The sequence below is a fragment of the Podarcis liolepis genome (genome assembly GCF_965112155.1).
Source record: "Podarcis liolepis genome assembly, chromosome: 17".
Classification (NCBI taxonomy): Eukaryota; Metazoa; Chordata; class Lepidosauria; order Squamata; family Lacertidae; genus Podarcis; species Podarcis liolepis.
Genome location: NC_139571.1, coordinates 8,010,615 through 8,038,500, shown reverse-complemented (window position 1 = coordinate 8,038,500; position 27,886 = coordinate 8,010,615). Strand labels below are relative to the sequence as shown.

General features: G+C 45.1%; 1 protein-coding gene and 1 long non-coding RNA gene across 4 annotated transcripts in view; one reads left to right on the top strand and one right to left on the bottom strand.

Annotated features, from left to right (window-relative positions):
* Positions 1–2,053: 2,053 nt before the first annotated feature.
* On the bottom strand, positions 2,054–24,581 carry LOC310696890 (afadin- and alpha-actinin-binding protein-like). 3 transcript variants are annotated; one of them, XM_083483035.1, is made up of 14 exons: positions 24,532–24,581; positions 22,450–22,523; positions 20,929–21,095; positions 18,867–19,082; positions 15,410–15,520; positions 13,709–13,844; positions 13,291–13,366; positions 12,697–12,841; positions 11,958–12,042; positions 9,453–9,601; positions 4,475–4,648; positions 3,461–3,587; positions 2,792–2,963; positions 2,054–2,227 (listed from the first exon to the last, which is right to left on the bottom strand). In XM_083483035.1, the coding sequence occupies exons 2-14, from the start codon at positions 22,496–22,498 to the stop codon at positions 2,098–2,100; spliced, it is 1,737 nt and encodes a 578-aa protein (XP_083339161.1). In that variant the 5' UTR covers positions 22,499–22,523; positions 24,532–24,581; the 3' UTR covers positions 2,054–2,097. The 3 variants fall into 3 exon arrangements, with proteins under 3 accessions (XP_083339161.1, XP_083339162.1, XP_083339163.1); XM_083483036.1 differs by lacking the exon at positions 24,532–24,581 and adding an exon at positions 24,457–24,493; XM_083483037.1 differs by lacking the exons at positions 20,929–21,095; positions 24,532–24,581 and having other exon boundaries at positions 22,450–22,521.
* The window catches only part of LOC310697047, a 143,308-nt gene continuing 133,590 nt past the window's right edge, over positions 18,169–27,886 (top strand). The window contains exon 1 of the long non-coding RNA XR_014520903.1: positions 18,169–18,233. This is a non-coding gene — a long non-coding RNA (uncharacterized lncRNA). The remainder of the gene's footprint in view (positions 18,234–27,886) is intronic.

Genomic DNA, 27,886 nt, shown 5'->3' with positions numbered 1-27,886 from the left:
TGGAGGTTACGTTCAGTGGAGCAAAAAGCCAAAATTGCATATAGTCAAAACACACTCTCTCTGCAGCTCCAAATGCTCTTCCAAGGTGACTGCAATGGCAGGTGGGATTGCCAACATTTTATTTCCTGGATCCCCGGCCCTGCCTTTTTTAATTTTTATGTTTTTTGGCCAAGTGCACAAAGCTGAATTCACACATTAAATGTGTTTAATACCAGCAGCTTGCCAACAGTATGCATTACTTTTGCAGTGTACAAGGGGACAGGAGCTTACAATCTTAAAATTTGAAGAGGATAACAACAGAAGGGTAAATACAGGATTACCACCCCCTCCAGCTGTTATTCATACTTTGCTTGGTCACAGTTTTAGTTTGCAGCAGGGCTAGGAAATAAAGCCAAAGGCCTAATAAGAAAGGTCGGTCTTCAGGGGTTGAAATAATTGCAAGAGCATCGTGTATACCTGGAATTCCAACATTTGGATCACTGCAAACACTCCCTTCATGTATCCTGGATTAAGGCACTTGGATTTCAGGCCCCACCCACAAATCGCACTATGGCAGAGATAGCTATGGCCTATGTCTGAACATACCGTATTTTTCGCTCCATAAGACGCACCAGACCACAAGACGCACCTAGTTTTTGGAGGAGGAAAACAAGAAAAAAAATATTCTGAATCTCAGAAGCCAGAACAGCGAGAGGGATTGCTGCGCAGTGAAAGCAGCAATCCCTCTTGCTGTTCTGGCTTCTGTGATAGCTGCGTAGCCTGCATTCGCTCCATAGGACACACACATATTTCCCTTTACTTTTTAGGAGGGAAAAAGTGAGTCTTATAGAGCAAAAAATATGGTACTTCCCCCCCTGGCACTTACAGTATTTTTCGCTCCGTAAGACGCACCTGAATATAAGACGCGCCTGGTTTTTAGAGGAGGAAAGGGGGAAAGCCCTGGGTTTTTTGGGATCAGCTCACAGTCGTGCAGCTTCTTTTGCAAAAGGGAAAAGCCCCCTTTTTAAAGGATCAGCCCAAAGTTGTTGAGCTTACTTTGCAAAGGGGAAAAATCCTGTTTTTATGGGGTTCACCTCACAGTTCTGCAGCTTCTTTAGGAAAGGAAAGGGAGCCGTTTCTACAATTTCCAGACAGATCTAATCAGCCAGTCACATGTTGCTGGGGAAACAAACAGCCTCCTTCTGCAGAACATTCAACAATGGAGGCCTGGGCAAGGGGCCGGAAAGGGAGCCAGCGATCGACCACACATTCGCTCCATAAGACGCACAGACATTTCCCCTTTCTTTTTAGGAGGAAAAAAGTGCGTCTTATGGAGCGAAAAATACAGTAAATCCTACCTCTCCTCCATTATGGAACCCAAGGTGCCAACATGTCACTAACGCTCAGGTGGACCTGACCAGACCCACTCAGCTTCAGCAAGTTGGTTAAAGCTGCATTGAGACCAAACACTGGGACCATGAAGTGAACTCTCTCATGGTACCTGAGCCAAGTCAGTCAGAGTATTAGCTGCGCCGAGGCCTCTGAAATTCAAGGAAGCATACCTTTCCAAAAACCCTTCCAAAATTAAGCCAGATACCACACACGGATAAAAACACGTTTTTATTATAAGGAGATAGGAACCCATGAAGAAACCCCCAATTCTATGGCCACAAAAACAAGAGAAAACTTTTAAAAGAGATGAGGTATAACAGGGTGCTTAACTTGTAAATTCTTAAAAACCTTCCCCACTGGAAAGTTCTGGGATACAGATGGGGGGAAATGGACATTAACATTACACCCCTAAGAGCAGATGTATTAACATATAAAATTCAAATGTCCAGTTACCAGCATCAGTTACCAGCAATGATTATATCACTTCTATACTTGCACACAAAACAGTTCAATTGCATCTTTTATTCCCATTAGCAGCTTTTCCTAAGCAGCAGCAATGAATAGAATTCCAAATGAGGGAAAGCCATCTCTTGTAAGTTCTACTGAGGTTAAGGAGGCATGCCTTAACGTTTCAGCTTCTTATAACAAAGACAGCAAAATATATTGAAATGGAACTTTTAAAAAAAACACCAAAAACCCACTCAGGTAGCAAGGTTAAGAGCATCCCTAGAGGAAGCTGTCCAGGAAGCGTTCTAAAAGGTCACCCTGAAGCTCATCTTTCACAGACACCTCAGTTTGGCAAGCTGTGTTTTGGCAGCTCCTCTTACTTTGCCAGAGCTGTGGAGGAGAAGCTGGCCTAGAAGGAAGAGACCAAAATAATAAATGAATAAATACACATGCGGTTATTGTATGCCCATTCTTCCTTGTGTGTAGGCTGTTCAAATCCCAAAATTCCCTTCCTATTTATGGACAAGAGGGCATTGTTTATTTGTTTATTTTTTAAGCTGATTTTTATTTAATTTGCCACCAAAAAAAATCTAACATTGACATTTTGATAATGGCACTCATGCGTTCCATCCCTGTAGACAAACTATAGAAACAGAGGCAAGTGTCCTCTCTGTCATATTCATTCATTCATTCATTCATTCATTCATTCATTCACAAATACACTCCAGTTGCAGTTACTATGTCCAATCCTATCAGCTATTGATGCAAGCAACAAACAGGCATGGGTCAACAACGCACAGGAGGTTTCTTTTAGCAATACAGAAAGGCTCAGTTGTTGCATAAGGCAAGGCAGGGCTAGGACAGTGTTGGGAAATTCAGTGTGCCTGGAAGGTCATCCCCAAGTCTGGACTGGATCTCCATCAGCCCCCCCCCCCCCGCTGCCTGATTAGACCAGGAGCAACGATGGCCTTACCAGTCATCTGGGAGGAGTGGCTGTTGCCTGCACATGGTAGGGCTGGTTGGGTTCGAAGCAAGGTGTTTTCTTCTTAAGACCTGCACTGGGCTGCAGCAAGGAGTGATCATGACCTTTGGATAAGGGGTACAGGTGGGTTTGTTCCAGGTCCTTTGTTTGAACAAATGCTCGTCTGTGGTCAAGGAAAGAAAAAGGGTTACAAAGCAGAAAGTCACATAAGCAGCTAAGTATGTCAAGACAAGCCCTGAGGGATCAGACCAAAGGTCCATCAAATTTAATACATCATCATTATTATCAAGTACTGCAATCTTTTTCCAGCACCAGATGGCCAGATGGCACCAAACCAAACTTTGTGGTCCCATGGAGCAGTTTCCCATTTCTGCGGCTTTTAGACATCAAGACCTATGAGCCTATGCCAGCAACACTCTGTAGCATAACTCTGCAAAATGCAAGACCATTAGAACTGTGGGATGAAAAAGTGGGACACACATTGAATAAACAAGCAAACACACAAGACAATAATACTTTTGGAGACCTCCGAAGACAGGGACAGACAGGATTTCTATGCATTTCTGCCTTTACATATGTACTTCAGAAAACACAGGCATAACCACAGTAGAACACACCTGCCATGTGTTTTGAAGCTATACTAGAGGTGGAGACAATTACCTTGCACCCCTCTGGCAGCCACTGGGGCAGAAAGCCTTCGGGTAGGATCTCTCACATCAAATCCTGGCCACGAAGACAAGAATCCTTGCTGCAAGAATAGGGCCTTGCGTTGCTCAAACTGCTTCCTCTGCCAAGGAGAAGAAAAAAAGACAGATTATTATCTATTTCCAGAATTCTACCAATCTCTCAGTCATCTTGAGAACACTCAGAACTTCTCCTTCCATGGCCCAAAGCTCAGTGAGATGATCAACTTGTGGTTGAGCTATACTACTTAAGATTCTAGGAGCTCACAATAATCCTCTCTGTCATACTCATTCATTCATTCATTCATTCACACACACACACACACACACACACACACACAACCTCCAAACAAAGAACTAGATGTTCAAGAGAAGGGTCCCAGCCTAACCTTTTCCCTTACATGCCAGACTATGAGAAGGCAATTTGACTTTATGTTTGTTCCTGGAGAAATAAAAGGTAAAGGTACCTCTGACTGTTAGGTCGAGTCGTGGATGACTTTGGGGTTGCGGCGCTCATCTTGCACTATAGGCCGAGGGAGCCGGCGTTTGCCCGCAGACAACCAGAGCAGCACATGGAAACGCTATTTACCTTCCCGCCAGAGCAGTACCTATTTATCTACTTGCACTTTGACGTGCTTTCGAACTGCTAGGTGGGCAGGAGCTGGGACCGAACAACAGGAGCTCACCCTGTTGCGGGGATTCCAACCGCTGACCTTCTGGTCGGCAAGCCCTAGGCTCTGTGTTTAAACTTGAGGTTTAAGAAGATGAATCTATCAGGGATGAGGAAGCTTTGGGCCCTCCAGATGTTGCTGGACTACAACTCCCATCATCCCTGACCACTGACTGATGGGATTCAGAGCCCAACAACATATAGAAGGCCCACATCTGCCCTACCCTGTTTCATCATTCTCAAGGAGGCATTGCTGCTGCTTGTTGAAAATGTATAAAGGTGGCAACTTGGCTTCAGGTCTTCAGGAAAGTAGCTGCCTACCTCCCACCCCAGCCGAATGGCCGCTTCCGTGAAGTTTTTCCGCTCTACTTCAAATGCTTGTTTCTGCTCCTCAAACCTATTCTGTTCTTCTTGCAGCAACTGCTGTTCCTCCAGAAAATAAGATCCCTTCAGGTGAGCTGGGAGCTCTGAACTGGAAGCAGCGGTCAATTGCTCCTGAAAGGAGGAGACATGTCACTTTGGGTGGGAAAATGAAATGAAGAAACAACGGATTTTTTCTCTGTCATCCACCATTACGAGGCAACATCTTGTACCCAACCCCATGTTAGCCCTGCTGCCAATGCTACCAATCCAAAATGTCAAGCATAAAGTGCTGGCCTTCTTTCTTATGAGCAGCAAGACAAATAGTTGCTTACAATTGGGGGGGAAACCATTATATGGAACTTGCCGAACTGACCGGGAGACTCCGAGACCAGAGAGAGGAGACGGTGGAAGAAGATTGGAAGAAGTTTAAGGAATATTTGAAAAAATATGTTAATATTTAAATATTGGAATAGCTTTGGAAGTGGATATAGGCTGTAGGGTTAGAAGTAGAAGATAGTGCGTTTTAAAATAGTATTATTTGTAAGTGATAAAATGTGAAGTTATTTTAAGTGTGATTAAAAAAAAAAGATGCTTAGAAACTATGATATATGTAAACTGCTAAAGATGAAGTAAAATGAAAATCAGATAGGTGGGACTTGGGGAACCCACTTAACAATGTTTAGAAAAATAAGGATATGACAAGAATTTGTTTGTATTGCTTGTCTTTTCTGTTTGCGTTCTTTATTTGTGTTATAAAATGAATAAAATTTTTTTTGGGAAAAAGCAATTGGGGGAAAAACCACCCCTCCCATCACAGAAAGTTGGGCCCAATATGTGTGAAATATAGCATTTATGGAACGCTTAACTCACTTATCAGAGGGTGATAAGAGGAATACCAAAGAAAGATGGGTCTGACTCTCGGTTTATATCATTTATTAACAAGAGTAGAGTAATCTCCCTTCCATGTGGATGACTGAATGCAAGAGTTAACACCTGTACATGTATCTGTCTTGGAAGACAACATGTTTGGTAACTGATTTTTTTAAAAAATAATTCAGTAAAGTCTGTAAACAAATAAACGAGCCATCCTTTCCAATTACAGAGCTTTCCGCCAAGGGGAGTAGGAACAGAACACGTCTCCATTACAAACTTGCATTGGTTCTGCCCCAGTTTTAACAGCCATGCGTTTCCCAGTAACTGAGTCCTGGAAACCACAGTTTGGTGCTGGTAATTCTACGGTCAGAACTATGGTTCTCATTGTTCCTTGCAAGAAGGCAAGACTACCAACCAGTTTGTGGTGCTACATGATTCAGCCAGTAGAGGGAACTAAAAGGCTGAACAAACAAGGGATGAAACTTCACAAGCACCTGCTGCTGATGTCGTGTGGGGTTCAGCCACATAAAGTCTGCAAACAGCAGCCTGTAACTACAAGTCATAGACCTTTTCCCACAGCCCAATTATTTGTGCACCAACTCACAGAAAGAACCCTGCTCTTCCATCACACTTGCTGCAATTCCATGTGTACTCAGTCGCCTGTCCTGATGAATTCAATACTTTAGGATGAATTCCAGTTACCTTAGAGTACTTCCAACTTCCTCTTCCAAAAGGAGATCCCCCCACTTCAGCCCAAGCAAACTCTCTAATGCTCTGTATGCAGCTTCCCCCCTTCCAGTGGACATTTGGCACCTGCTTGCTGGCCTCGGTCCAGTATATCTGAAGGAGCGTCTCCACCCCCATCGTTCTGCCCGGACACTGAGGTCCAGTGCCGAGGGCCTTCTGGCGGTTCCCTCACTGTGAGAAGCCAAGTTACAGGGAACCAGGCAGAGAGCCTTCTCGGTGGTGGCACCTGCCCTGTGGAACGCCCTCCCAGCAGATGTCAAAGAGAAAAACAACTACCAGGCTTTTAGAAGACATCTGAAGGCAGCCCTGTTTAGGGAAGCTTTTAATGTTGAATAGACTATTGTATTTTAATATTCTGTTGGGAGCCGCCCAGAGTGGCTGGGAAAACCCAGCCAGATGGGCAGGGTATAAATAAATAAATATTATTATTATTATTATTATATTATTATTATTATTATTGATCTTAGTTTGTGCAGCCAGAGCATCTGGGCAGGATAACTGGAGATGTGATGCCAGCTACGTGCACACTCAACCCCTGCCCATCCTGACTATTGAAAGTGTCAATTTCAGAAGGTTGTGCTGGCCATGATCATTGGCTGCTGTCCACAAGTTGTGCAATATCTATATGAAACTGCAAGGAAGCTCCCAGGAGCTTGGAGCTCAGTATGTTATTGACATCACGCTCTATTTTTTCTTTCCACTTCATGGAAAAGCTGCATAGAGGTTCTGAACTGAGCCCTAGAGGCAGCAGTAGACTTCTTGTGGCCAATGTGAAGCTTAATCCAGACAGGACAGAGGTGTTCCTGGTTAGCAGAGCTGACTCAGAAGTGTGTAACTGATTTTTGATGGGGTAGCTTTCCACTTGAAAATAGGTGTTCCCATCTGGGGGTTCTTCTGGACTTTGCTAACACCTTAGATGCTTATGTATCAGCACCAACTATGCGCATTCCTTGAGGCTGCACATTTGGCTAGGGTGACATGCACTTAAATTGCATCCCATCTGGATTCCTGCAACAGGGCTGCCTTTGAGGAGAGTCCTTGGAAATTTCAACTGATTCAGAATATCGCAGCCAGGCTGTTTATAGAAAATGTGGCTTCTTTAATTCAAATACCTATGCTTGCAACATATGAACACAGTAGGGGACCCCTGACCATTAGGTCCAGTCGTGGCCGACTCTGGGGTTGCGGCGCTCATCTTGCTTTATTGGCCGAGGGAGCCAGCATACAACTTCCAGGTCATGTGGCCAGCATAACTAAGCCGCTTCTGGCGAACCAGAGCAGCGCACGGAAACGCCGTTTAGCTTCTCATTGGAGTGGTACCTATTTATCTACTTGCACTTTGACGTTCTTTCGAACTGCTAGGTTGGCAGGAGCAGGGACCGAGCAACGGGAGCTCACCCCGTTGCGGGGATTCGAACCGCCGACCTTCTGATCGGCAAGTCCTCGGCTCTGTGATTTAACCCACAGCACCACTCGTGCCCAGTACTAAGCCATAAATCCTGGTTTATAAAACCATACTGTGCACAAGCTAAGCGTTGGTGCATGCAGCTTAAGCCCTCCTACTTCGCACAACTGGCTAAACAAACCACAAAGCGGATGGCTCGGTGTTATGTCTGAACCCAGGATTGTGGTTTGTTTCACTGCAACAAACTATGGCTTTAGGCAGGCTAGCAATCAAAGCTTGCTAGGGCGGAACAAACTACGGTCCTAGGTTCAGGCACAAAGCTAAACTATTTTTTTCTGGTGTGTTTTCCAGCTTGCACCAAAGAAAGAGGGAAGTGAGAGTGCCCAATACAGTGGTGCCTCGCAAGACGAAAAGAATCCGTTCTGTGATTTTCTTCGTCTAGCGGTTTTTTTCGTCTTGCGAAGCAAGCCCATTGAAGGATTAGCGGATTAGCACTATTAGAGGCTTTTAGAGGCTTTTAGCGGTTTATCTGCTGATCGGATCAGCTGATAAACGGCTTAGCGCTATTAGCGGCTTATCTGCTGATCGGATCAGCTGATAAGCGGCATGGCGCTATTAGCGGCTTATCTGCTGATCAGCTCAGCTGATAAGCGGCATAGCGCTATTAGCGCTATTAGCGGCTTATCTGCTGATCGGATCAGCTGATAAGCGGCTTAGCGGCTTAGAAAAAGGGGGGGAGGGGAAAAACCCAGCAGGAACTCGCAAGGCATTGTCGTCTTGCGAAGCAAGCCCATAGGAGATTCGTTTTGCGAAGCACCTCCAAAACGGAAAACTCTTTCGTCTAGCGTGTTTTCCGTCTTGCGAGGCATTCCTCTTGCGGGGCACCACTGTACAATTTAGTGAGCCAAGGGGGATGGCTGAGGTTTAGGGCTTAGAACCGTGTGTTTCAACTGCTACAGGCTTCCAATTTGTTTCCAGGCACAGTTCAAAGTGCTGGGATTGACTTTATGGCTTGGGGCCAGGATAACGGAAGGACTGCCTTCTCCAGCATGAACTGTCTCCCTACTGAGACCCACCTACATGTCCCAAAGCCCCCAGAAATATGCCTATTTAGAACTAGGGTGCTCTCGGGTATGCGTCAGCAGCGAGTTGAAGGCTCTGACACAGCTTTAAACTGTAGTTATTGGCATGTCATCTATCAATCCACTGGGCACCACTCCTGGTTCTTCTCAGTGCAACAAGTGTATTTTTGCACGGTGCACACTTGTAGTTCACAAGAGCCTCGTACCTTGCAGCAATAACAAATACTGTACTTGGACCTTTGTGTGTGTATTCTGCTCAAATGCACAAGGAATCCAGTTATTATTGGAGAGCCTCAGTTTTCAAGTTTCTAGACCTTATGGGGTTTTTTTTTTGGAAGAGCTTTAAAACTGTGTGAGAAATGCCTAGAGTTACTGGATAAAGCTTCAGGTGTAGTGGGCTTGATTTAATGCCCATAGCTGACGCAGGCGCCCCACCATGCCAGGGCAGGTGCTGAGTACAAACAGCCCTTCCTATGGCTACCTAAAGCAGGGACAGGCAACCTAAGGCCCAGGGGCCGGATGCGGCCCAATCGCCTTCTCAATCTGGCCCACAGACGGTCCGGGAATCAGCGTGTTTTTACAAGAGTAGAATGTGTCATTTTATTTAAAATGCATCTCTGGGGCATAGGAATTCGTGGGGCATAGGAATTCGTTCTTTTTTTTCTTTTCCAAAATATAGTCCGGCCCCCCACAAGGTCTGAGGGACAGTGGACCGGCCCCCTGCTGAAAAAGGTTGCTGACCCTTGGACCTAAAATCTGATGTGCCACCTGCAGAGGGCAGACAGGAGAGCCTGGAGAAGGGCTAAAATTGACCAAATCTTTCCTTTACCTGGAAACATTGTTGCTGCAATGCAATCAGCACTCTGCTCTCCTCAATTTCTCCCTTTAGCTTCATGATTTCCTTCTCATGATCCGTCACGCTGATTACAGGGTCTTGCCCACCTCCCTCAGATACGCAGGAATCAGCAGCATAGACAGCTGTGGAGGGAAAGGGAAAGCAGGGATGTGTCTTTATGGAGCCCAACATTTCAGCACTAGGAGGCTCAGAGAAGGAAGCTACAAGAGAGACACAGATTTTGAAACATTCGAACTCAGGACTTCCAACGCATCAGCTTGTCTGGTGGGTCCAAAAATGTAAAAAATAATTTCAAGCTTCAAGCTGCACTTAAAGAGATTTCAGGATCAGTGTGGTTTGGTGAAGAGAGTTGAAAAGCTAGACTCCACTGCAAGACGGGAATAAACTGATCTACCTCACAGGGTTGTTGTAAAGTTCTTAAAGTACCTTGCGTATTTTTAAAGCTGAAAACCGGATCAGTTCGTTATTGTATGCAATATTTTTAAAGATAACAGTGTACATACAAACACACCTTTCCAGGTGGTGTAAGTGTCTTAAGGCAATCTGATAGGTCAGAGCAGCTTCACCTGTTGCGTTCCTAACATACCATGCCTTTGCTTTATAAACATCACTGCTAAGGAAGGCTGCATTCTAGTGCTAACAATGCACCAAGTTTTGATATAAGCAAGTGTCCTTGTTGCCAGTAAACTTTCCTGAGCAAAAGGCATTATAGGAAGATTACGGCTCTTGTTGCTTTTGAATTAGCTCCAGCCAGAATCAAAGCTGAACAAAACACTTCAAAAAATGTCAGCCAGACATTTTGGTTGGTTGGTTCTTTTTGAGCTGATGACAACTTCTGGCTTTTCAATTCAGGCAAAAGGGGGCTTGCCCATACCACAAGAGAAGAAGGCCAAGTAACCAAGCTTTCATTCTGCTATGCATGCAAGGTTCCATGCTGTGTTTTACTGCTGCTAAGGTCTTGCACATGTCATCCCTGAATTGAACAACGTTAAGAACCAACATAGGAGTATAGCATCTAGATCAAGGGAAGTAATAGTGCCACTGTATTCTGCTCTGGTCAGACCTCACCTGGAGTACTGTGTCCAGTTCTGGGCACCACAGTTCAAGAAGGACACTGACAAACTGGAACGTAGCCAGAGGAGGGCACCCAAAATGGTCAAAGACTTGGAAACGATGCCTTATGAGGAACGGCTAAGGGAGCTGGGCATGTTTAGCCTGGAGAAGAGGAGGTTAAGGGGTGATATGATAGCCATGTTCAAATATATAAAAGAATGTCATATAGAGGAGGGAGAAAGGTTGTTTTCTGCTGCTCCAGAGAAGCGGACACGGAGCAATGGATCCAAACTACAAGAAAGAAGATTCCACCTAAACATTAGGAAGAACTTCCTGACAGTAAGAGCTGTTTGACAGTGGAATTTGCTGCCAAGGAGTGTGGTGGAGTCTCCTTCTTTGGAGGTCTTTAAGCAGAGGCTTGACAACCATATGTCAGGAGTGCTCTGATGGTGTTTCCTGCTTGGCAGGGGGTTGGACTCGATGGCCCTTGTGGTCTCTTCCAACTCTATGATTCTATAAGCCAACATAGGAACTGGGTGAGACATGCAATGAAATGTTGTAGTGTGGATTTCAGCCAGCCTCTCTCCCCACACCCATTATGGAAGCAAAAATACCTTGCCCTGTGTAATCCCAGCATTTGACATACAGAGAAGTTGATGTATGCAGAGGAACCATTATAGCTGCTATGCTCCAGGAATGTGCGCAATCCTTTTGGAATCTCATCCAATCTATGTCCACGACCAGTGCCAGATTTACGTATAAGCTAAACAAGCTATAGCTTAGGGCCCCACTCTCTTGGGGACCCCAAAAAAATGTAAAGGGAAAAAACTGGATATACATTTCCAAAATATAAGTTCAACAATTACCGTATTTTTTGCTCTATAAGACTCACTTTTTCCTTCCTAAAAAGTAAGGGGAAATGTGTGTGCGTCTTATGGAGTGAATGCAGGCTGTGCTGCTATCCCAGAAGCCAGAACAGCAAGAGGGATCGCTGCTTTCACTGCACAGCGATCCCTCTTGCTGTTCTGGCTTCTGAGATTCAGAATATTTTTTTTCTTGTTTTCCTCCTCCAAAAACTAGGTGCGCCTTGTGGTCTGGTGAATCTTATAGAGTGAAAAATACGGTACTTTGATAAAATACATGTTTTGGTATGTGCAAATGGCTTTAGATACCTATTAGGACCATAAATGACCATATAGCATATATTCAACACAAAAAAGAGCGGCAATTTGTTGTTGACAAAGGACAGCTGGACATATGAAGGGCCCCATTACCTTCAGTAGCTTAGGGCCTCATCAAACCTAAATCCAGCCCTGCTAGCGACCATCACCGGTGCCTCTTTTCCCAGGGAATTTCCAGGGTAAGAATAATGTGATATGGGAGCCAAAAATCAGTGGAAAGAACTTGCAGCTTCCAAAACCATACCTTGACCCCCAAGGGTCTTGAGGCTGCTCTTCAGCCTGCTCCACTGCTCCTGGAAGGCCTTGTATGGGCAGCTTAGCTCTGCATCCTGGAGAAGAGAAAGCAGCAGCTCAGCACCAGAGAAGTCAGAGGACTAGCCATCAGAGAACTGGATCGCCCTCACATCAAATGTCAAGGAGATAAGTAGATATACAACCTTCAAAAGACATCTGAAGGCAGCCCTATGTACGGTAATGTTCTGCTACATTTTTGTATTATGTTGGAAGCCACCCAGATTGGCTGGGTCAATCCAAACAGATGTAAAGGTAAAGGAACCGCTGACCATTAGGTACAGTTGTGGCCGACTCTGGAGTTGCGGCGCTCATCTCACTTTATTGGCCAAGGGAGCCGGCGTACAGCTTTGGGGTCATATGGCCAGCATGACTAAGCCGCTTCTGGCGAACTAGAGCGACACATGGAAACACCATTTACCTTCCCACCGGAGTGGTACCTATTTATCTACTTGCACTTTGATGTGCTTTTGAACTGCTAGGTTGGCAGGAGCAGGGACCGAGCAACGGGAGCTCACCCCGTCGCGGGGATTCGAACTGCCAACCTTCTGATCGACAAGCCCTAGGCTCTGTGGTTTAACCCACAGTGCCACCCGCGTCCCTCCAAACAGATAGGCGGGGTACAAATAATAAAATTATTATTAGGTGGCGGCGGCAACTGCCGCCAGCCAGGAGCCCCACAAAACTCTTACCCGGGCGGTGTCAGTCCCCAACAGCTGCTCCACATCTTGGCCCACTTGGCTCAGCAGCTGCTTCAGCTGGGCATTCTCCAAAGCCAGGCCCTGCTCCCGCCGTTCCTGCTTGGCTAGCTGGGTGCGGTAGAGCTCTTCCTCCTTCCTGCCAGAAAGGAGAATCAAGAAATAATGGAAGATGGATCTGCCTTCCAAAGCCTAAACCAGGCCCAGGCCTACCACCCTCTGTGATCTTCAACAGCTATCCACTGTTAGGATTCTTTTCCAGTGCTGCAGTCATGGGATTGTTTTTATCACATGATGGTGTATGTTTTCATTCCACATTGTGGGAAATCATGGAGACAGGATGCTTTATTGTGTTTTTAATGTTTTGTTGGGTGCCGCCCAGAGTGGCTGGGGCAACCCAGTCAGATGGGTGACATATAAATATTATTACCACCCACCTTGCATAAGGCTGTGACCCACCAGCAAGTCCCAACACACCAGTGGAAGATCGGTGCACTAGATTAGTCAATCCATTTCTGCGTGCAGCTAGTTCTTTCACACACTTCTTAAAGCCCCTGGGTCCTTAACAGACAGGTCCCTGTAACTCACCTGCCAAGCGTTTTCCCGGTTTTCCACGTTGCTCTCTTACCATCAACCCGGGGCAGGGTGTTGAGGACTTCAATTGCTAGAGACAGCAAGACTAGCCTGAGTAGGAGATCAATATTACACCATCTCTTTCCTTGCCCCCAGCCCCAGGACAGAACTTCCCTTCCCCAGACCCCACAGCCAGGTTCTTGGAGCCGAATCCAAATTGTGCTGGAGCAAGCAGCATACGGAGTCCTGCACTGCAGGGGTGGGTCTAGATGAACCTCGGGGTCCTTTCCAGCTCTACGATTCTATGATTCTATATGCTAACTTCTCCACTTTCCATTATTCGAGTTGCAAAAGGAATTTTTCAACACACCCAGATGAAGTTCTCTTGCCTCGAACTTCCACACTCCTCCACCCTGCTCCCTTGCCCACTTACTTCCTCTCTTGTCTTTCTTGTCAGTCACCAGCTGGCTCATCTTCTCCCTGAGTCGGAGTAGCTCTTGCTCCTTTCTTTTCATTTCGTGGCTGTGCTGGCTCTTCTGGTTGGCCAGTGCATTCAGGAGCTTGGCGATCTTTTCAGACAAATGCGGACTGCTATCAGCTAGCGACCCACCACAACTCCCTTCGTCTGACCCCGCTGAAAGTTCTGTGTTCTTAAGAAGTGTACACAGGAAGCAATCCCTAGACTTTCCCCTCCAATATATCACAGCTGGTCAACTTGTATTGCCTTTTATTCTATTCGCTCTCGCATACATGCCTGTAAAGGAGTTGCTAAATTGGCCACGGCAGCAGCCTGCTTAGCGGGGTAGCGCTGGCACTGTTTTTTAAATGTGTGCTTTAACATCATCAGCCACAAACCCATTGGGTGGAAAGAAGAGGTGGCCATGAAATATAAATAGGGCTGAAAAAATCTTAAGAGTGGTATTCAACTATGTTTACTCAGACTAGAGTATTCAACTAAGTAGACCCAACCAGGGCTTCCCTCTCCCCACCAAAATTGATGTAGGATTCAGAGAGCCAAACCATGTGTAGCAGGAGGAGAGGGCAGAGTGTTCTACCAGGCAAGCAGAAATGTGTGCACTGATGGTGTGATCTGCTTAGCACTACGTTGAACCCCCTCCTGTAGAAATTAATGGATGTGACCTAATGGTACCAATTTTTTTGATTGGCAAAGCAGAGGAGATGGGCAGAACCATCTAGGAATTATCTCAGTCATTGGGAATGTATGACTGAAGACTGTTGGTGACAGGAGAAAGACTGGATTATTATTATTATTATTATTATTATTATTATTATTATTATTTGAATTTATATACCACCCTAAATCCGGGGGTCTCAGGGCAGTTCACAGAATAAAATCAAGATATAAAACCACAAAATATGTGATAAAAATAAAAACAACAACCCAATAGCCCCCTCCCAAAATACACATTTTAAAAGGGCATAGGATGTAAATCATATCAACCAAAGGCCTGGTTAAAAAGGAACGTTTTTGCCTGGCGCCTAAAGGTGTATACTGAAGGTGCCAGGAGAACTTCCCTGGGGAGAACATTCCACAGATGGGGAGCCACTGCAGAGAAGGCCCTGTTCTCGTGTTGCCACCTTCTGGACCTCTCAAGGAGGCGGCACATGAAGGAAGGCCTCATAAGATGATCTTAGGGTCCAGGTAGGTTCACATGGAAAGAGGCGGTCCTTGAGGTATTGGGCTCCTGAGCCATTTTATGGCTTTGGAGAACCTTGGGACAGCTACACCCAATTTTGCCCAACAGAGGAGCCTCCACTGGGATTTATTATGTCCAAATTGCATTATTGTGATGCTCTTTTAAGCTGGCCTCCCTGTTCCCACCATAAGTCCAGTGGCGTAGCATGGGGGGTGCAGGGGGGGCTGGCCGCACCGGGCGCAACATCTGGGGGTTAGGGTTAGGGTGCGAAAATCCACGGGTTAGGGGGCGCCATTCCATGGGTTAGGGGGCGCAAATTACTTGCCTTGCCCCGGGTGCTGACAACCCACGCTACGCCACTGCATAAGTCTCTTTTCCTGCTGCCAATTAATGAGAAGTGTTGCCAATTGGATTTTCCATCTCCACCATTAGAAAGCTAAGGTTCATTCAGTCCTTTTCCCCCTCATTCCACTTACTTCATCCTTTTCTCCTTTCAGCATGCTATTCAGTTGCTTGTTCTTGCTTTGAAGTTGCTGCTCCTTGCTCTGCACAGCTGCAATTTCCTGTTCACAAGCTTCCACCTGGTCCTGAAGTTTTTGGGGGGCAGGGTGGGAATAAGCAGGAGGTGTAAACAATTAAGGCAAGAAAGACCGCGTCTCTCTCCCTGCACCTCCCACCCCCAAAAGATAAAGCACCCCACTAATTATATTGCTGAACAGGGCAGGTGGATGATGCCTGGGTTAATAAGTCTGTAGGGAAGCAAGCAAATACCTATATAGGCCAGGTTCACACATAATGCTAAGCCAAACCATGGCTAGGTGCAAATGAGCGGATTGTTTGATGTAGAACACACTAGCAGCATGTTCACAATTAAGTCCACTACTTTATATCACTGCAGCATGCTAGGCCTCTGCTCGTCCTGGCACCCTCCCCTTGAGAACCCCTAAAGATCAAGGAGAATAGATGATCATTCAACAGTTAACCCTGTATGATCTTTTTGCTGCTGCTTAGAGTAAACAGTGTTTAATTTACAACAGAGACAGCATGTTATTGCACTGCCCAATCCAGATAGTTGCTGTTCCAGTAAACTATTTAAGAGTTTCATACTGTACAGAAACTGTCCTTGAACGGGGACACTTTGATACAGCTTCTTCTGCCTCACCCATTTCTTAGTTGCCATTACACAGAAAAATATTTTGAACTATTCATTATTCAATGGAAGTTTTTTCCCCTTATCAATTGTGATTTTTTTTTTTGCTGCGCTCACAAAATTTCCTATGAGCTCATGATTAGTCCACAGAAAACCCAGAAGTTAAAAGGCACTGATTATATAAGGCAACACTTTGAACATTCTGAAGCGCTATCTCAGTAATTCTTAAAGCAAACCTGAAAGGTAGGGCAATATTATCCCACACTGCGGATCAGTTGGTACAAATGAAGTTTCATAATCAAACAACGATAGAGGATAAGGATCCAGGGATCACACTAAGGGTGGCCAAATTTTGCGCAGCTGCCATAAAACTCAGGGAACAAGCTGTGCTATTACAAAGACTAAGGTTTCAGATGCAAACTCTAGATAATATTTTAGAGACTAAGACCTAAACCACATTTCTAATGGCTGTCATATTCGTATTGTTTATTGTCATATTTGATTGCTAAATTCAAACTTAATTCTATTGTGTTTTATGTTCGCTTAGTACGGTATGTGAATCTCATCTGGGACCGTAATAAATTTTATTCATATTCAGTTTCAGTTTCATAATCAAACAAAATGTCCTTTATACTTTACTCAAACATAAATTTACTTGGATGCAATGTCACCACCTATCTAAATAAGCCAGCTTTCCCCTTAATGCATTGCCGGCACTGAAAAATGACTGATAAATCACTATTATTAAATAATCAATCAATCAATTAATTAATTGTTGTTGTTTTGTTGTTGTTATATACCATCTTATACAAGATGTGTACAACACAGGTGGCTCGATTCAACTAAACAGATGAGCTGGCAGGAGCCAGCGATTCCCCCTAATGCAATGGGGCTTCTCTCCCATATCCCAAACCGGCTCAGAAGAACCCCCAGAAAAGCATTGGAGGAGGGGAGGAGAGGGGAGATCACTCCTTCTGTCTTGGATGCTTTAGTTGAGATTTCTGCATTGCAGGGGGTTGGACTAGATGACCCTGGGGCCCTTCCAACTCTTACGATTCTACGAACATTGAATTCCTCTCAGGGCTCTTAGAGATACACACAGGACTCTTAGAGATACACACCTAATACATAACTTACTCCCCTCCACACAAATTCAGGATCCCTCTGACAAATTGCGCCGCAAACTCCGTATATAGAACTAATGTGCTAGGGATGGACTCCAAGCAGGGAGGGAAATCAGGCAATGGAACAGGAAGGCTAGAAAGAAGTGTCTCTCACTCAAAAGAAAATAGAAGCTTCTGGTGATGGGGACAGACTGACTCATGCACATTTATAACGTATACCGTATTTTTCGCCCCATAGGACGCACCGGCCCATAGGATGCACCTAGTTTTTTGGGGGGGAAATAAAGGGGGGGGAAATTATTTCCCCCCCCAGGTGTGCTGCGCTAATCCCGAACCTTGGGGCGTGCGGAGCTCAGTGCGCCCCAAGCTTCTGGGTGCCAGCAAGGTCTCCGCTAGCCGTGGGAGAGCCGTGCGGCTCTCCCAGGGCTAGCGGACCGCTGCGCTAATCCTGAAGCTTGGGGTGTGTGGAGCTCAGCGCGCCCCAAGCTTCTGGGTGCAGGCAAGCTCTCCGCTAGCCCTGGGAGAGCTGGGTCTCCCACGGCTAGCGGATAGCTTCCTGAAGCCTGGAGAGTGAGAAGGGTCGGTGCGCACCGACCCCCCTCGCTCTCCAGGCTTCAGCGAAAGCCTGCATTCGCCCCATAGGACGCACACACATTTCCCCTTCATTTTTGGAGGGGAAAAAGTGCGTCTTATAGGGCGAAAAATACGGTATGTTATTTTTGGTAGCCATCCTGAGATCTAAGGGGTATAGGACTGAAAGAGGCACTGGCAGGACTGAGCGGAGCGCAAAAATAGGACTCTCTCCCCCCCCCCCCCCAGGCTGGCTGTCCCCACTGCTCAGTTCTGTGGAAGGAGGAATACATGCTGTCTTAACAGAATGGAGTATTTCTGAAGAAATTCAAGAGCCAGACCTGTTACAAGGTGCAGAAAAGCAGTGGATTTCATTTTGAATACAGTGGTACCTCGGGTTACATACGCTTCAGGTTACATACGCTTCAGGTTACAGACTCTGCTAACCCAGAAATAGTACCTCGGGTTAAGAACTTTGCTTCAGGATGAGAACAGAAATCGCACGGCGGCAGAGCGGTGGCAGCAGGAGGCCCCATTAGCTAAAGTGGTGCTTCAGGTTAAGAACAGTTTCAGGTTAAGAACGGACCTCCGGAATGAATTAAGTACTTAACCCGAGGTACCACTGTACTACTAGACAGGCAGCAAACTGGCAAGCACCAGGAAATTCTACGGTTAATTTCAGCAGGACTTGTGTAGGAGAGGTTTCTGCTGGTTTGTGTACCAAGCCAGAGGGAGGTGTCATTTGGATTCTACCCCAGGGGTAGGCAAACTAAGGCCTGGGGGCCGGATGCAGCCCAATTGCCTTCTCAATCCAGCCCGCAGATGGTTCGGGAATCAGCATGTTTTCACATGAGTAGAATGTGTGCTTTTATTTAAAATGCATCTCTGGGTTATTTGTGGGGCATAGGAATTCGTTCATATGTTTTTCCAAAATATAGTCCGGCCCCCCAAGGGACAGTGGACCGGCTCATGGCTGAAAAAGGTTGCTGAACCCTGATCTACCCCAAGACACCCAAATGCAGAGATTGGACCTGAACAAGCTGAGATGCACTTATGGGATGAACAGAGTAAAAACCCAGGAGCTCTGACCTTGAGTTTTCCATGTCGTGACCTCAGATAGTCCAGTTCTCCAGCCCGTCGCCTTTCCTCTGCCTCCAGGTCACCCAGCTTGGCAGAGACACCTTGGTAGAGATTCAGCAGTCTGCAAGCACTGTTCACTAATGCCAGGAGGTCAAAGCCGTGCTCAGCACCATCTCCAGAACCATCATCCTTATATAGCGCAGGGAGCCCCAGCATCACCAGTTCCTAGGTAGAGAATGCAATTCAGGAGAGAAGAGTCACTAAAGGAGTCCAATGACTGTTTAACTGCAACTGCTTTTCTCCAGGTTCTGTCCACCTTACCATTAGGTACTCAGTTTCTCTCCTGGCTCATTGGTTAACTTGCTTTCACCATCTTCTTAACCAGTCCTTATACAGGTGCCTACCAGCACACCAGAAGTCTACCCTTCTGTGATCCCTTCACAGGAGACAGATAGCGCCAAATTCATTATACAGCTCAGCTTTAATAGAAATTTTGATGCATCCTCAAAACTACCCTGCAATTTGAAATGTATAAATCTAAATCATATAAGTGTTGGAAATGTAAAAAGAAAGAAGGTTCTTTTTATCTTATGTGGTGGTCTTGTAGTAAGGTTAAAGCTTACTGGGGAATGATATACAATGAATTGAAAAGGATGTTCAAAATAACCTTTGTTAAAAACAAACAAACCCAGAAGTTTTTCTTTTGGGAATTATAGAGACAGAACTACCTAAAATGTATAGAAACTTACTCATGTATGCTACTACAGTGGCAAAAATGTTACTTCCCCGAAAATAGAAAGCATCAGAAGTCCCAGCAAAGGAAGAATGGATACAAAAACTTATGGAATATGCAGAAATAGCAAAACTTACTAGAAGAAAAAGAAATCAAGATAACATTTAAAAAAAAATGGTAATGGTTTATTACATTAATTATAAACAGATATGAAACTGCAGGTTATTACAATAATCCTGCCAATGTTTTTAAGAGTATATATTTAAAGAAGATGAATAAATGAGCAAATTAAGTTAATCTGGATATGCAGAAGATATTAAAAACAAATTTGAGGAACCACAGAAAGAGGGGAAAGGAAGTCAAGTTTTAAAATGTCAAAAGGATTGTAAAAATAGTAAAATGTATGAAATTAATGAAATGTATAAGCTTGAAAAGTACAAAATAAACATACATAAAACGCAAACAAAAAACAAAGACCCAACTACCCTGCAATTTGCACAGGAGCAGGTAAAACCTCTCAGTTGCTACACCTGCAGCTTGACTTACCAAACTAGACAGCAGCAGACAGCTGGAAAAGTAGATTCCTTCCCTGTAAAAGGATCTAGGAGTCTTGGTTGACCACAAACTTGACATGAGCCAACAGTGTGACGCGGCAGCTAAAAAAGCCAATGCAATTCTGGGCTGCATCAATAGGAGTATAGCATCTAGATCAAGGGAAGTAATAGTGCCACTGTATTCTGCTCTGGTCAGACCTCACCTGGAGTACTGTGTCCAGTTCTGGGCACCACAATTCAAGAAGGACACTGACAAACTGGAACGTGTCCAGAGGAGGGCAACCAAAATGGTCAAAGGCCTGGAAACGATGCCTTATGAGGAACGGCTAAGGGAGCTGGGCATGTTTAGCCTGGAGAAGAGGAGGTTAAGGGGTGATATGATAGCCATGTTCAAATATATAAAAGGATGTCACATAGAGGAGGGAGAAAGGTTGTTTTCTGCTGCTCCACAGAAGTGGACACGGAGCAATGGATCCAAACTACAAGAAAGAAGATTCCACCTAAACATTAGGAAGAACTTCCTGACAGTAAGAGCTGTTGGACAGTGGAATTTGCTGCCAAGGAGTGTGGTGGAGTCTCCTACTTTGGAGGTCTTTAAGCAGAGGCTTGATAACCAGATGTCAGGAGTGCTCTGATGGTGTTTCCTGCTTGGCAGGGGGTTGGACTCGATGGCCCTTGTGGTCTCTTCCAACTCTATGATTCTATGATTCTATTCTATGATTCTATGAAAAGGCTCAGTCCTGACTTGCACACAGTGACTTTCCTGCCCAAGGCCATTGCTCACCTTGTTAAGGTAGGAGATACAATGATCGACATTGTCACTCCAGCAGACGACATCGCCCAGGCCACCAAGGCCTCCCAGAAGCTCCCCAGAGTCAGGGTAACAGGCTGGGTTGCACCCATCAGCTGAAAAGAGGCCCATCTCAGAAGCATAGCTGAAGAACTGTGTGTCTGTGAGGAAGAGGACAAAGTAATAACACAGGAAGATCCAGCGGGAAGACATAGGCAGGCGGTGGAAGAGGGACCAAAAGATGCCTGAGCTGTAGGTGGGTTGAACACTAGCGTGATGGACCTCTGCGAATCCAAAGGACAGAGGAAGGTCTCTAGTGGCTTAAGTGTGGGAGTGAATGCTAAGCTGGCATTTTCATTCATGCATCTGCACCCGTGTTAGAAATTGAGATATGGAAGCCAGGAGCTAAATGGCACCTTAAGCTGAGGCTATGGGTGCAACAATGGAATGTCTAGGCATGCTTTTTTATAACAAGAATACAAAGCTGAAAATGAATGAACTGCAGCTAAAATATTCTGTTCATTTTTCACATGGTCTACTCCTTCCCCTGCCCACCCCCCTAATATTCTTAAGAATATTCTTCTCCAGTCTTCAGAGAGTAGCTGGAAGTGGGGAGGCAGAAAATCCTTCCACTCTGCAGTTTTAATCTGAAATCTTAGGCACAGTACTGCGCCCAGAGCTCAGAATCTGCTTGCACTAATGAAATTCCCTGTCACAAAATGCGTCTTAGAACAGTGGGAGTTTTGAACACACACACACAGAGTTTCTTTACCCATATATTTGTGCACTCGGTAACATACTGGTATAATACTCGGTAACATACTGGTATAATAACAAGCTTGAATGTGAACCAGCCACTTAAAGACAGCCGTTTCAGTAGCACCAGTTGTATACTTGAATACACAGCCATATAGAGAAAACAAGCGCAGCTTTTTTGTGGGACCTGACTATAGGGTACACGGCTGCAGAGATAAAACCCCACAGGTCCAGTAGTCAGGAGCCCTGCTCCACAAGGAAGAATCAGTCCAGGAGTAACAGTCCTAGAAAAGCAGAGTAGCTCTCCCACTAGCTATAGCACAGGCCATTTGGTGCCTCACTATCTCTCTTGCTGAGCCTAACCTACTTCACAGGGTGGTTGTGAGGATAAAGATGTGTCCAGTGGCGTAGCGTGGGTTGTCAGCACCCGGGGCAAGGCAAGTAAATTGCGCCCCCTAACCCGTGGATTTGCGTCCCCTAACCCGTGGATTTGCGCACCCTAACCCGTGGATTTGCGCACCCTAACCCTAACCCCCAGATGTTGCGCCCGGTGCGGCCGCCCCCCCTGCACCCCCCACGCTACGCCACTGAATGTGTCTCTTTGGATATAATAATGTACACTGCTTCCTTAAGCCCCTTGGAGGAAGGATGAGATAGAAATGTAAGAAATCAATCAAACGAGCAAATGCTGGAAAAGTTAGAAACTCCGGCAAGCATCACTAGCTAAGATGCCTTACCAAACGGTAACTGCACAGTTACCTGTGAATAGTTGTTCCCCTGGAGTATCTGGGGCAGCTGAGGCTTCCATTTTTTACCAGGGGTTCACTAGAAATCTAGAAAGAAACTAAGAGTTATTATTATTATTATGACACTCCTACAAGGTCCACAACGCAGCAGTGACACAGGAATCTGAGCTCTTCTACACCCATCTATTCAACATGCATCTGGCTCTCTTACAAGAACTCACACATTAATTCTATTTTAATAATCACTACCAGTTGCTAGCAGATATAGATTCATTTTTTTACTTGCCAGTACTGAATTTACTTGCCAGGTGGATGACTGAGAAAACTGAATGTCCTATAGTAACAGGGCCTCACATTGCTTATGAACTGAATTTCTGGAGAGCTTCTGAATTTAGGTAAAAAGAAAAAGCACAACCTTGGAGGCCGTACACTTGTCCTGAAGCGTGTTTTTTGGGATTCAGAAAAGTGTGTAATTTCCCCCACACATTATTTTGCAATGCTTTCCCATCAGATTGCCTCGGAATAGCTCTGTCACACAGATGGCTTCTGCAAGTCCTGCCCTTTGCCCCATGCTTCTGTCAATTTAAGGCAGCCTTCGCCAAGCTGGTACCGTGCAGATGTTTGGGATGAGACAATTCTCAAATGCCCCTGCCCCTGCCCACTGGCTGACTGGGACTGATGGGAATCAGACTAAAACATCTGCATGGTAGCATGTTGGTGAAGGCTCATTTCAGGAATAGTGCCTGTTTCCTGGGACAGAAGGCCCGGAGTTTATCGGCATTTTAGGCCATACTATTAAGATTGCCTGCCAAACCATATTTTACTTGTCTTCTCTGTAAGGATGCTAGCTGGTTTGCCACAGTAAACATTGCCCCACAGCATTCCTCAAACTTGGGTCCCTGGCTGTTGTCAGACTACAACTCCCATCATTCCTGACCACTGGTACTGCTAGCTAGGGATGATGGGAGTTGTAGTCCAGCAACAGCCAGGGACCCAGGTTTGAGAAACCCTGCCAGAGTCTTAAACGCATCCCTCCCAAATGTCCCACCCCACATTTGTAAACTTTTCTGGACATAGACCTAGCTATGCAGTTGCTACTTTGTCAAATGTGATCATTTTTTAAAATATTCAAATATTAATTAAGATGCCTGCACCTTTTATTAATAATAAAGACACAAACAAGGCAAAACATACAATAGAGCCCTTATAGGACAGCTGCCTGACAAGCTTTTCTCATCTCTATGTGGGGAGAAAACTTGCCCTGCGGAATTTCTGCTTAAAAGGCACAGGCACCCTGCAAACCAGGCAGAAGTTGGCAACCTTCATAACCGCCTTCCCTCAAGCTATTAACTTTACTTTAGTATTCAAAGGGGAACCTGCAAGCACAATCTTCATCCTTTAAGAAGCCAGCACTCAAATTTCCATGTTTAAATGAGTTTCAGGCACCTATATTAGAGGCCAGCAAGCTCGTTTTTTTTTACTCAAGCTTCGCCCGTTTCCCAGTGCAGAATTATTGCCACTGTTCTCCTACTTTTAAGAATTATCTCTGTCACTTCCTGCACCCACCCAGACAGAAGGATACAGAGACACTAATAATAATTATAGCAATAATAATAATAATGATAATAATAATAATAACAATGAACATATGGGAAAAGGTGTGGCTGATACTGTTAGGGAACAGGGCATGACGTCCATTTTCTCTCTCTCTTCCACACCCACACCCACACCCCCCTCTAGCCCTTCAAACACACAACCACACACAGCATCCATAGTGTATAATAAAAAGATATTCTTTTTAAAAAGCAAAAAATTTGAAATCCCCCATAAGCTTACCTCGTTGATAAAATGCACACACATTCACACACTATTTTTTTATCTGCTCCTGTTTTTTTATCTGTAAGCCTCCTTGAGTCCCTGGCAGGGGAAAAGGCGGGGTATATTATATAAAGGAATAATAGGACCGCGTTGAAGCCGCCAACCTCGCTAGCCTAACCCCCTGCAGAGTTGTGCAATATACGCTCAGCAGCCCTGCCGGCACCAGAGAAACCCCCCGACCCGCCGTCCCTGCAACCGCAAGTCTCACGCTCCTTACTAGCGCAGCGCAGACCCTGCAAGACTCGCCGGGAGCTGCAAGTCAATGGCTCCCCCCTAAAGTTCCCGCCCCTGTTCCGCGCGACTCCCCATTGGATGGAACGGAGGGATCCCGTTCTGACGTCATGCAGTTTGCAGTTCCGATATGTTGAGGCTGGTTACCCGCAACAGCCTCAGAGTGAGGTATACTCCGTGCCGGATTTACGTATAAGCTAAACAAGCTGTAGCTTAGGGCCCCACTCTCCCCCCCCCCGAAAAAATTAAAGGGGGGGGGGACACACCTGGATGTACATTTCCGAAATGTTAGATATAAAACAAATAAAATGAAACCTACATCCAGCAACAGTGTTTTGTGTTGTGTAGGCTCTTGTGAAGTTAGTAATGGGCCCCGCCTGCTAGCCGGCTCCCTAAAATATCACTGGTTTGCTCATTTCTATAGATAGTGTGTGCCTACATTCTAATTACTTTGATAAAATACATATTTTGCTATGTGCAAATGGCTTTAGATACCTATTAGGTCCATAAATTAGCATATAGTATATATTCAACACAAAAAACAGTGGCAATTTGTTGTTGACAAAGGACAGCTGGACATATAAAGGGCCCCATTACCTTCAGTAGCTTAGGGCCTCATCAAACCTAAATCTGGCCCTGGGAAAGAGTGACACTTCTATAGTGAAGGGACCCCTGACCATTAGGTCTAGTTGTGGCCGACTCTGGGGTTGCAGCGCTCATCTCACTTTATTGGCCAAGGGAGCCAGCATGCAGCTTCCGGGTCATGTGGCCAGCATGACTAAGCCGCTTCTGGCGAACCAGAGCAGCACACAGAAATGCTGTTTACCTTCCCGCCGGAGCGGTGCCTATTTATCTACTTGCACTTTGATGTGCTTTCAAACTGCTAGGTTGGCAGGAGCAGGGACTGAGCAACGGGAGCTCACCCTGTCGTGGGGATTCGAACCGCCAACCTTCTGATCGGCAAGCCCAAGAGGCTCAGTGGTTTAACCCACAGCGCCACCCACATCCAGATACCAATTAGGTCCATAAATTACCATATAGCATATATTCAACACAAAAAACAACAATTTGTTGTTGTCAAAGGACAGCTGGACATATAAAGGGCCCCATTACCTTCAGGAGTTGAGGGCCTCATCAAACCTAAATCTGGCCCTGGATATGCTGCGGCTGAACATGGAGGTTCACTCAGCTATCACAGAATATTGGCAGCTCAAGGCAGTAGAGAGGTGGAGGGAGATTGTCACAGTCCCTTTTGTGCATGTGACAGTATGCACAGCCATTTTGTGCTGGCACCCATGGCGCTTTTTATCAATATATGAGTACTTTAAAATGTATTTTTATTGGAAAAAGGACTGATCATCTTCGTATTGACGTCTTTATTTTAATGAGTCGACTGGGCCATTCTGAAGCTAGCAAGCAATTTAACAGCATATCTCCTATTGGAATGCACTTAAAATCCAGCTAATATATGTGAAACAAGCTACCTATCAGTTTAAGACAGTGTAATAATCAAAAGCAGTGGTTCCCTAACTCCCCACCACCACCACTTGACAATTACTGTACTAACACCATTTATTGATTTTTCTGCCCCCTGTAGCAATTGTAACACATTGCACTAGATGCTGTGTAGCTTTTCATGGCATTTTGTTACTTCTTTTGTTTCTTACATTGTATTACCGTTTGAATTCCAGAGAACACAATGTAAAGTATGAGCATAAACAACAGAATACGAAGAAAAGAATAAAATAAAATGCTTTTGGAGGGAAAATCTTTCTAAAGATAGTTTTCTGTTTAAGTTACGTTATAGTCCAAAGGCTATTCATCAGGAAATAAGGTTTTGTTTTTAGTTTTTCATGTGTGCTAAAACTCAGTCTCAGGTTGTTGTTTTTTAAAATCGTTTAACCACATCAGTTAACAAACATGGATACATATGCCACAATGTTAGTGTTTTAGTTAAATAAATTGTTTAAATTGTTATTAAGGAAATGATTATTTTTCTCCTTCCAATGAAGTACAGCAGAAAAGTTGGCCAAATATAAAGTTAACTTATTAAGCCTCACAATAATTTCATAATTATCTGTCAATGTATTTCTAATAGTATAACCAAATCAGCAATTTTTGATATAATTTTTAAAACTACTCTGAAAATTTATTATTCCAAAAATGAAACCTCCATCTGGCATTAAATATTATACCAGCAAGAATGAGTCTTTCGGGGGGGGGGGGAATTAAATCAAGTCTTACTGGCCAGTGATTTAAATCAAATCCACCCTGCTTGTGGTGAATATATGCACTTTCCCCCTCCATTAATGTTTTTTGGCCCTCTCACTGCCTTCTCTGCTCTTTTAGATGTGGCAGCCATTTTGTGATGTGGCAGCATGCCCCTACAGCAGCCATTTTGAGCGCAATGCATCAAACGGAGCCTGTGCAGTCTGTGTTACTGTGGACTGTGGGCATATTAGGAAACTTTCCAGGTTTGGGGTGTGTGTGTGGTGGGCCTTGAAGAGACAAATAAACTAATGACGTGCTAGTCACAGAGGACATGCACAGATGGCAACAATTTATCAGTTGCTCATGCCATAGGAGGATCCAAGGGGCCGAGGTCTCTTCTCCACCCCTGCAAAATATTTGAGGGGGCCAGAGCCCCCCCCAAAAAAATTGATGGTCCAAATGATGTGCATGCACCACATCTTGTGATCAATTATGTGGGGCAGGGCTTACCTGCCCCCCTCACAATATTTTATTCAAGTTGGCAACCTTGGCTCATGCTTTCTACATAGCAAAGTGCTTTTGCAAAGTGATCGTCTACAAAAATGCTTTTAGAAAACTCCAAACCGTATCACTTCAAATGCTGTAAGGTGTGCAGGTGCCCACTCTCTACTTTTTCCACCAAATACTTAGGTATATCCAACTGTGGATAAATGGAATTCTATTTAAAAAAAATATTGCACGTAGTTTAGTTTGGGAGTTATGGGATTAATTTGATTCCCAGAGCCAACCCACAATTTCTGAGACACAGGGTCCCTTCTGAAACATTGCAAGAACCACAGAATTGTGGAATTGGAGGGTCATCTGGTCCAATCCCCTGCAACACGAGAATCTTTTATTAAGATGGTGACCACACACACACACACACACACACACACACACACACACACCCCTGCTGATTTGAGATTATTAAAAGGGCAGTTTTCAGTGATGGGTGCCCATGTGAACCCTGGGACTGCTTCTCAGCCCAGTTGCAAACCACCTCCTAGTGTTCCGAGTCCTGCACAGATATCCGCTTTCCATTCTCTCTGGAAATATTTGCTCTTGAACATGCACATCAGCTATCTTTTGCA

What these genes read in the sequence shown, in the direction of transcription:
- LOC310696890 (XM_083483035.1), bottom strand. Translation starts at nt 22,498, where the DNA reads ATGGAAGCCTCAGCTGCCCCAGATACTCCAGGGGAACAACTATTCACA. An exon ending in ACCGGGAAAACGCTTGGCAG is followed by an intron (nt 12,842 to 13,290) that starts GTGAGTTACAGG and finishes CCTTTCTGGCAG; the next exon opens with GAAGGAGGAAGAGCTCTACC. An exon ending in CCACTCCTCCCAGATGACTG is followed by an intron (nt 2,228 to 2,791) that starts GTAAGGCCATCG and finishes TCTTCCTTCTAG; the next exon opens with GCCAGCTTCTCCTCCACAGC.